General features: G+C 66.1%; 1 protein-coding gene across 1 annotated transcript; it reads right to left on the bottom strand.

Annotated features, from left to right (window-relative positions):
• Positions 1-451: 451 nt before the first annotated feature.
• Positions 452-9,751, bottom strand: EIF5A (eukaryotic translation initiation factor 5A). Its single transcript, XM_084616307.1, has 6 exons — positions 9,594-9,751; positions 2,764-2,949; positions 2,490-2,594; positions 2,238-2,369; positions 1,734-1,807; positions 452-1,519 (listed from the first exon to the last, which is right to left on the bottom strand). The coding sequence occupies exons 2-5, from the start codon at positions 2,926-2,928 to the stop codon at positions 1,745-1,747; spliced, it is 465 nt and encodes a 154-aa protein (XP_084472433.1). The 5' UTR covers positions 2,929-2,949; positions 9,594-9,751; the 3' UTR covers positions 452-1,519; positions 1,734-1,744.

Genomic DNA, 9,751 nt, shown 5'->3' with positions numbered 1-9,751 from the left:
ACTCAGGGCTTTGAGCTCCGCCTCCAGCCAAACGCAGGGGGCACTAGGGGCCAGACTGCCCCCCCCACTGAAATCAGGGGCCCCTGCCATGAGCTGGGCCCCCCCTTGTGCCAGGTGCTGCCCAGACACCCCTCCCCCAACTGAAATCAGGGTCCCCCCATCAAACCCACCATGACAGACACACCCTCTATTGTGCAGGCTGCATCCCCCCCCCAATGAGATCAGGGCCAGGAACACAGCCCCCCCAGTTCTGCAATGCAGGATGTGAAAGGGGAGGGGTACAGAGGGGAGCTGGCCTCTCCCCTCCTGCAGCAGCAGGGGCAAGTCCCTCCCCCCCTTTAGGACAGGAAATGAACACCCCAGGTAGGGGATGGGGAAGAGAGGGAGACAGTGGGGTTCCCCACTCGCTCCCCCCCAGAACCAGACACAGCAGGAGACACGACCCCAGAGCTTCGTATTAAACTTTTATTGAGGCTGATTAACAAATGTGTGGGGGGCGGGTGCTGACCCCTTGACAGCAGGGCGGGGGGAGAGATGAACCTGGAGAAGGGGGCAAGAGAAGGGGGGGCTAGTGGGTGACCCAGGACACCCCCCCTTTGCCCCCACCCCAAGAGCTCCAGCAGGGAGGCGACCAGGGGGGTGCTGGGTACACCCCTGGGTCCCGCACAGCAGTAGGGAAGGGGAGCAGCTACGCCCCTCAGCCAGGTGGGCCCTGTCCTCCAAACAGCAGGGCAGACAGGTGCCCTTTTAGGGGGGGTGGGGCCAGAATGGGGGTATCACCCCTGGCAACAGCTGCCCCACAGCTGGGGGGAGACAACAGGAAGCAGACAGCTCAGGTCACCTTGACCAATGAGAAGGCAGCAGGATGCTGCGCCCTCACCCCTCCCCAGTCACTCACTAGCCTTTTTGCCCTAGGAGAGGCTAAAAAAGGGGGGCTGGGGGGGGTGTTGGCCTGCAGGGGGAGGGGGCTGAGATTCCATTTTCAAAAGGACCCAAGAGCTCCTGGGTTTGGGGCACCCCCCCACCCATTTTTCAAAGGGATCTTAGATTTGGGGGGACCTGAGATCTGCAGGGACTTTGGGGGGGTTCTTGGTTTGAGATCCACAATGGCCAGGTTTTGGGGACCCCACCCTCTGCAGGGTTTGGGAGGACATTAAAAAATGCTTAGGGAGGCTTCCCACCCCACTTCTGTCAATTTCTCTCGCCCCCCCTTTAAATAATCCCCCCCTTCCTCACACCGATGTAGTGTTCCAAGCACCCCAGGGGAGGAGCAGGGGGGAAAAAGGGGAGCCAAAAACAACCCCCCCCCCCCAGGAGGGCAGGGGGGAGAATCAGCTTCCAGAACCAACAAAAAGACCAAATTAAAAGGATTTTTGTTCCTTCGTTTTAATTCCCCGGGGGCAGGGGCTGGGGAGTTTCATGGGGGGGCTGAGATCTGGGGGGGGGCTGAGCCACATGGAGCCGGTTTTGGGGGGGTTGCAATTCTCTCTGGTTTGTAGTAAAAGTTGCTGTCGCCGCCCTGGAAAAAGGAAGGAGCAATTACGGGGGGGGCCACTGCCTCCCCTCCACCACACCCCCCCAGCAGCTGGGCCCTGCAGAGGCTGGCGGGCCTGCCCCAAGCTTGGCTAGCAAGGCCCACAAGTGGCCAGTGCCTTTGGCTCTGGAGGTCCAGGTTCCCCGCCCCCCATGTCCCTTCCGTGCCCCCCCCATGCCCCCACCCCCCCAGCACCCACCTGTGGTTCCTTTATTTAGCCATGGCTTTGATGGCGACAGCAGCTTCCTCGGTCATTGCGGACAGCACAGTGATCTGGGGGGAGGAGAGGGGTTAGGGGGCCATGCTCCAGAAGATCCTGCCCCCCCCCCCAGCTCCCTTCCTGGGGTCGGGGGGGACAGGACAGCCTGCACTAGATGCTTCTGGAGCAGACAGGGCCCTGGATTCGAGTCCCAGCTGGTGGGGTTACCCTTGGCAAGTCACCACCCTCCCCTCCGGGCCTCAGTTTCCCCATCTCTGTGAGGTGCTTTGAGATCCGCCGCCAGGGGACCCGGGTATTATGGTAACGGGGGTCACAGCTGAGCCCGAGCTCATCACTCAGAGCTGCCTGAGTTTGCCGAGAGCCGGAGCCCACTGGTGAGATTGAGCCACACTGGACAGCAAAGGGGTGTTAATCCCCTGCCCCTTTGATCTGGGGGGGCCACCAGCATTGCCCCCTTACCTGCTCCCCCCGCCCCCCCCTTACCAGGATCTCTTCTCCGCAGTCGTATTTCTGCTCGATCTCTTTGCCCAGGTCCCCCTCGGGCAGACGCAGGTCCTCCCGCACGTCCCCGCTGTCCTGGAGGAGGGACAGGTACCCGTCCTGGATCCCGATCAGCTGCAAGGCAAGAGGGGGGCCCCTTAGCCAGGCCCAGCAAACGCCCCCTCTGGGAAGGGGTTCGGCGAAACTGACGGGAGCGCCCCAGATCTTCGTTAGTCCGCGGGCACCTCCCCTTACCTGGAAGTCGTTTCTCTTGATGTTGGGCACATCCATGTTGTGGGTGGAAGGGCAGATATCTTCGTATTTCTTCCCGGTGAAGATGTCAATGCCAACCAGGTGCACCTGGGGGGAGCCAGGACAGAGTCACCCTGGGGGCTGGGCATCAGCCGCCCCACCGGGAGGGTCCTACCCTGAGATCTGCGGGCAACCCACGGTGCCGGGGCACACAGCTCTCTCCCCCCCCCCCCCCCCCAGCGAGCGGGCGCAGGGCAGGGCGGGCAGAGCCCCATACCTTGGCGTGGCCGTGCTTGCCGGTCTTGGAGGTGGACATCTCGACGATCTTGCAGGGGCGCCCCTTGAGCACCACGAACCCGTTTTTGCGGAGGGCCGAGCACTGCATGGGGAAGGTGGCGGAGGCCCCGGCATCGCCGGTCTCGAAGTCCAGGTCATCGGCCATGGTGATCGGGCGTTAGAGGAACTGGGGGGGGGGGGGGGGGGGGAGAGGAGGGGGTGAGAGCAGGCAGGTTACAGTAACACCCGGAGACCCCCCGCCCCCATCAAACCAGGGCTTACAGACCCCTGCCCCCCAAAATCTGGGGCCCACCCCATCACACCAGGGCTTATGCAGACACCACACACACACAGACACCCCTGAAATCTGGGCCCCCCCATCACCAGGGCTTCTGCAGACCCCTCCACGCCAAGATCTGGGCCCCCCACCACACCAGGGGCTACACAACCCTCCCCTGCCCCCCCCCCAAAATCACACCAGGGATTACGCAGACCCCTCTGCCCTCCCCCACACCCCAGTAAGTGCTGCCCAGCCCCACAACAAGAGAGTCCCTGTCCCAGAGCATCTAGAGGGAGGGGGTAGAACAACGCACCCAGGGCCTGCAGCTCTGAGGCCCAGTCCAACGCTTGATCAATGATCAGCCCCCACCCCAGGCAAGGGGCAACCTACAACCCCCCCCCCCCCGATCCAGCCCCCCCATCCCTCACCCTACCTGGTTTCAGACCCTCCTCTCTGTACCCCCGATCCCGCCATGACCTCAGAGACAGGAGAATACAGAGGAGGCAGGCCCAGCCCTAGAGATATGGGGAGGGTGGCCTGGCATCGCGAGCCCACCAAGTGTAGGGCAACCCAGGCACATTCCCCACGAGGGGCCAGAGCACCTGGCTGCCGCCAGCTCTGGGGAGAGGCAGCAGCCAGCTGGGGGACAGGAGGGAGCCCCCCCGGACAGGCAGCGCTGGAGGTCCCGGGTCGGAAATCAGGCAGGACGCCGGGGATCCACCCCAAGCCAGAGCCCGCGGCACCAGCTCGAAGGCTTCCACTTTTACGCCTCCGCGGGAGCGCGCTGGGGTCTCGCCTGACCTACTTGTAGGTCTCTTCTCCACAGGGGGGCAGGGCTTGGCCAGCAGGGGGCTGCGGGTCGGGAGTGAGGGGCACCGGCCAGGCTGGGGCGGGGCCGGGCTAGCAGGGGGCTGCAGGTCAGAAATGAGGGGCACCGGCCAGGCTGGGGCTGGGCTTGCGGAGGGCTGCGGGTCAGGAGTGAGGGGGCACCGGCCAGGCTGGGGCGGGGCCGGGCTAGCAGGGGGCTGCGGGTCAGGAGTGAGGGGCACCGGCCAGGCTGGGGCTGGGCTTGCGGAGGGCTGCGGGTCAGGAGTGAGGGGGCACCGGCCAGGCTGGGGCAGGAGTGAGGGGCACCAGCCAGGCTGGGGCGGGGCCGGGCTAGCAGGGGGCTGCGGGTCAGGAGTGAGGGGCACCGGCCAGGCTGGGGCTGGGCTTGCGGAGGGCTGCGGGTCAGGAATGAGGGGGCACTGGCCAGGCTGGGGCAAGAGTGAGGGGCACCAGCCGGGCTGGGGCGGGGCCGGGCTAGCAGGGGGCTGCGGGTCGGGAGTGAGGGGGCACTGTCCAGGCTGGGGCGAGTGTGAGGGGCACCGGCCGGGCTGGGGCGGGGCCGGGCTAGCAGGGGGCTGCGGGTCAGGAGTGAGGGGCACTGGCCGGGCTGGGGCAGGAGTGAGGGGCACCGGCCAGGCTGGGGCTGGGCTTGCGGAGGGCTGCGGGTCAGGAATGAGGGGGCACTGGCCAGGCTGGGGCAGGAGTGAGGGGCACCGGCCGGGCTAGCAGGGGGCTGCGGGTCGGGAGTGAGGGGAAGTGGCCAGGCTGGAGCGGGAGTGAGGGGCACCAGCCGGGCTGGGGCGGGGCCGGGCTAGCAGGGGGCTGCGGGTCGGGAGTGAGGGGAAGTGGCCAGGCTGGAGCGGGAGTGAGGGGCACCAGCCGGGCTGGGGCGGGGCCGGGCTAGCAGGGGGCTGCGGGTCAGGAATGAGGGGGCACTGGCCAGGCTGGGGCAAGTGTGAGGGGCACCGGCCGGGCTGGGGCGGGGCCGGGCCAGCAGGGGGCTGCGGGTCGGGAGTGAGGGGAAGTGGCCAGGCTGTGAGGGAGCCCAGGGCCGGGCTAGCAGGGGCTAGCAGGGGGCTAACACACTGGAGTCCAGAGCAGCGCCGGTTTAGAGGGATTTGGGTTAAGTAACCACCTGGGCTCCCAACTCTCCCCCACAGTGCGCGTAGCGGCTCCCCCCTCCTGGCCAGCAGGGCCGGGTGCCCGTTAGCCCACGTCCCCCCTTCCCGGGAGGACCCCTTCCCAGGCCGAGTGTCCTGTATTTGCATTAGGAAGCTGAAGGGCCGGGGCCCCGGGGGCAGCACACGTGGCAGCTGGGGAAATCTCTCCAGCAGTCACCTCTGCCCCACGGGATTTCCCCTCCCCCAGCGAGCCCCAGGCACAGGGCAGACAGGGAGGAGCCAGCCTGCAGAGGGGGCACTAAGGCACATCTGTGGCATAGCTGGGGCGGGGAGGAACCCAGGAGTCCTGCTTCACAGCCCTTCCTCCTTCGGGAGGGGAGTGGGGTCTAGTGGTTAGAGCCGGGGGCTGGGAGCCAGGACTCCTGGGTTCCATCCCTGGTTCTGCCATTGGGTTATATGCAAGCTGGGAGAATCACTTCCCCATTGCCCCACTGCGGGGCTAACGGCATCCATCTGCCCCTCTAGGATGGAGCGATAACCCCCCCTCCCCACCCATGAAGGGCCGATTCGGAGAACCCAGGCATCCTGGCACCCCCATTCGAGGCGAGTCCCAGCACCTGTTCTCCAGCTCTGCTCCCAACTCCCCCTTCGTCAGAGATCCCCCCCCCCCCCAAAGCAAGTCAGGGCATGGGTAGCAGCCCTGGATTTCTCTCCTGCCCCCCCCAGCGTGGGGGAGAGGACCAGATGACTCATCACTGACCTAGGTTCAACCATAGCAGAGCAAGGCGGCCAGGTCTGCTTGCCAAGCGCCGTGACACGCCAGAAAAGGCGAGAGCAGGCAAGCGCCCTGCAGGGCCCGCTAGCCACGGGGCGGGGGCTCTTTCTCCCGCCCCGGGGGGAGCCTGAGGCAGGCTGCAGGGAGCGGGGCCAAGACCCCAGGGTGAACGGTTCCCGGAGGCAGCGGATCGTCACCATCGCAGGGGACCGGCTTGCGTGTGTCGGTTTAATGACCGGCAAACAAGGCCCACAGGCCCAGCGGTTTTCAGCTCGCCTCCCCCCCCACGCCCGCCCCGTAACTGATCAGCACAACTGCTCCCCATAGCTCACGCAGGGTGACAGCCGCGCAGCTCCACACACGTGCTTCCGTCTGCAGCTGTGGGGGGCGGGGGGAGAAAAAAACTCCAGCAGCTGAAAAAAGTTCCTGCCCCGAGCGCCGGGGAAGGAACCAGGCCGGCTCGGTGGCCCGGCAGCTCCCTCCCACACACGCCCCATGCAGAGCCAGGGCCCTCCCTGCCCCACGGCTCTGCCCCATGCGTCATTCGGTGGCTGCTGCAGCTGTAACCCGGCCCGAGCCCCAGCTCCCCGCAGTCGAGGTCAGCTGCCCCCTGCGTACCCAATGCCACTCATCCATCGCTTCTCTGCCCCCCACTTGCCTTCCTGCCCCCCAAATCCTGGGAATTATTACAAGGGCCACTTTGGCACCAAGGGAGGGCACCCCCGACCCTGTGCTGGAAAGCGCTGCCTTGATCTCCCTCTAAAAACCCTCCTAGGCCATGGTAGAGGCCCCCCTTGCACCCCCCAAACCACCTGGAATCTATAGCCCCAAAACCCTGCTGCAGATTCCAGACTGCCTCAGTTTCCCTGCCCTACCTCACTCTAGAGGCCTTTTGCACCCCCCCCCCCAACCACATCATACTCCTTACAACAGGCCTCCAACCCCTAGAGCCCCCCACCCTAACACTGAAGGGAGCAATGACTCCCCTCAAGAAAGGGGTCTAAGACACGGTGCAGATCCAGGCACCAGTCACCCCCATTTTCTCTACCCACAGCATGGGGCTGGGGGGGTCTCTTAAGCAATGCCCAGCCACCAGCACTGACGCCTTCCCCCCGCCCAATTTCAGTGAAAGGAAGGCTCTCCAGACGCATTTTTGGGGGGAAGGTGGAGATCTTCCCTTAAAGAGGGAAGCGAGCGTCTCCCCCCATCTATCCCCTCATCAGTTCCCTTCACCTCATAGTCCTGACCCCAGTCCCTGAACCCCAGTTCTTCCCCCCAGAGGCTTATTCAGATCTCACAGACAGCCCTCTCCGGGGGAACCCCTCCCACACCTCCATGGGGAGGAGGTGTGACCCCAACAGGGATTCCCCCCACACCCTGACCCCTCCCTGGGAGATGGCCTGCTCAATCCCCACAGCCAGCCCCCCCAACTCTCCTTCCTCCCATCCCACTCCCTAGGGGAATCCCCCACACCCCAAACCCCTCTATCCTATAGGGGAAAACCACAGAGATCACTACAATCCCCCACCCTGCTAAGGGGACCCTCCCCCAAATCCTCTTCACTCTAGGGCAACCCACGGTCCCCCTCACCCCCTTTATGCCTTGCTCTGGAGGAAATTAAAATGATTGAGAACCAACCCCTCCCCTCTGCTCCCCACTCTAAGGAGACCCAAACCCCCCTTCCTCATCCCCTCCCCACTCTGCCCCCATAAGGGGCCCCCTTAGTGTCAGGAAATCCAAGGGCCTCCTCCCCGCACAGCTAACCTGATCTCATTCCTCCCTCCCCTCTCCCTGGTTCCCGGGGGGACCCCACCACACCCCATCCACCTCCACAAGTGGACCCAAGGCCACCCCCCCAACTCCTTCTCTTACGAGGACCCAAGTCCCCCCCTCATCCCCTCGGAGGTGCCCAAACCCTTAACTCCCCTTCTCCCCCCCCCCCCCATCAGGAGGAACCAAGGACCACCAACTAGATCACAGCTACTCCTTCCCTTTCAATGAGGCCCATCTTCCCATCCCCCACAGCAAGACCCCCCTCCCCAAGAGAACTCAAACTCCCCCTCCATGGTTCCTTCCCCTCCAGGGGGTAGGCAAGCCCCCCTCAGATCCCAGCCCTTAGGGGACCCCAGCCCCCCCAGGAGTCCCCGTCTAGCCTGCCCCAACCCCCTCCCCAGCACTTTGGGGACCCCTCAGCCTGCCCCCTAGCACTTTGGGGACCCCCCTGCTCCTCAGCCCACCCCAACCCTGCTCTAGCCCTTAGGGGCGGGGATGGGATCCCCTAGCCCCCCTCTATCCCTGAGGGGACCCCCCAACCCCCATAGCCTCCCTAGCCCTTAGGGGCGGGGTTGGGATCCCCTAGCCCCCCTCTATCCCTGAGGGGACCCCCCAACCCCCATAGCCTCCCTAGCCCTTAGGGGCAGGGTTGGGATCCCCTAGCCCCCCTCTATCCCTGAGGGGACCCCCCCAACCCCCATAGCCTCCCTAGCCCTTAGGGGCAGGGTTGGGATCCCCTAGCCCCCCTCTATCCCTGAGGGGACCCCCCCCAACCCCCATAGCCTCCCTAGCCCTTAGGGGCGGGGTTGGGATCCCCTAGCCCCCCTCTATCCCTGAGGGGACCCCCCAACCCCCATAGCCTCCCTAGCCCTTAGGGGTGGGGTTGGGATCCCCTAGCCCCCCTCTATCCCTGAGGGGACCCCCCCGACCCCCATACCCTCCCTAGCCCTTAGGGGTGGGGTTGGGATCCCCTAGCCCCCCTCTATCCCTGAGGGGACCCCCCCGACCCCCATACCCTCCCTAGCCCTTAGGGGTGGGGTTGGGATCCCCTAGCCCCCATCTATCCCTGAGGGGACCCCCCAACCCCCATAGCCTCCCTAGCCCTTAGGGGTGGGGTTGGGATCCCCTAGCCCCCCTCTATCCCTGAGGGGACCCCCCCAACCCCCATAGCCTCCCTAGCCCTTAGGGGCAGGGTTGGGATCCCCTAGCCCCCCTCTATTCCTGAGGGGACCCCCCAACCCCCATAGCCTCCCCAGCCCTTAGGGGCGGGGTTGGGATCCCCTAGCCCCCCTCTATCCCTGAGGGGACCCCCCAACCCCCATAGCCTCCCCAGCCCTTAGGGGTGGGGTTGGGATCCCCTAGCCCCCCTCTATCCCTGAGGGGACCCCCCAACCCCCATACCCTCCCTAGCCCTGAGGGGCAGGGTTGGGATCCCCTAGCCCCCCTCTATCCCTGAGGGGACCCCCCAACCCCCATAGCCTCCCTAGCCCTTAGGGGTGGGGTTGGGATCCCCTAGCCCCCCTCTATCCCTGAGGGGACCCCCAACCCCCATAGCCTCCCTAGCCCTTAGGGGTGGGGTTGGGATCCCCTAGCCCCCCTCTATCCCTGAGGGGACCCCCCAACCCCCATAGCCTCCCCAGCCCTTAGGGGACCCCCCCAGCCCCCATAGGCCTTAGAGGTGAGGTTGGGGTCCCCCTAAGGGCTCCTCCCCAGCCCTCAGGGGACCCCGCCAGCCCCCATAGCCCTTAGGGGCGGGGTTGGGGTCCCCTAACCACCCTCTAGCCCTGAGGGGACCCCCAGCCCCCCCACGAGCCCTGAGGGGACCGCCATACCACCCGCAGGCCTCCCTCCCACCTCTTAGGGCCCCCCGGGCCCAACCCCAACCCCCTCCCCTCAGCCAGGCCTCTCCACGCGGTGTGGGGCCGGGGGGGGAGGGGCGGGGCGGCGCGGCCTGGCCGCGCTCGCGCGACGAGGGGGAGGGGGGCCGCCCAACCGCCACTCGGCCTCGCTCCCGTGCGCACGGGCCAGCCGGCCGCGCGCGCGCGCGCACTCACCCGACCGCGAGCTCAACCGCCGCTGCCGCCGCCGCTTGGCTCTGCCTGCTTGCTGCTGCTGCTGCAACCCAGCCCGCAGTGCGCACGCGCACTTATGCTTCCCCACACCCAAACGAGGCGGCCCCCCGCCTGACAGCGGCGCGAGGGGGGACGCCCAC

Source organism: Lepidochelys olivacea, assembly GCF_965140295.1.
Source record: "Lepidochelys olivacea isolate rLepOli2 genome assembly, chromosome: 28".
Classification (NCBI taxonomy): Eukaryota; Metazoa; Chordata; order Testudines; family Cheloniidae; genus Lepidochelys; species Lepidochelys olivacea.
This window is presented reverse-complemented; position numbering and strand designations above follow the sequence as displayed.

Coding starts and splice junctions, on each gene's coding strand:
- EIF5A (XM_084616307.1), bottom strand. CDS start 2,928: ATGGCCGATGACCTGGACTTCGAGACCGGCGATGCCGGGGCCTCCGCC. Junction 2,595..2,763: donor GCAAGCACGGCCACGCCAAG/GTATGGGGCTCT, acceptor GGCTCCCCCCAG/GTGCACCTGGTTGGCATTGA. Junction 2,370..2,489: donor TCAAGAGAAACGACTTCCAG/GTAAGGGGAGGT, acceptor CTTGCCTTGCAG/CTGATCGGGATCCAGGACGG.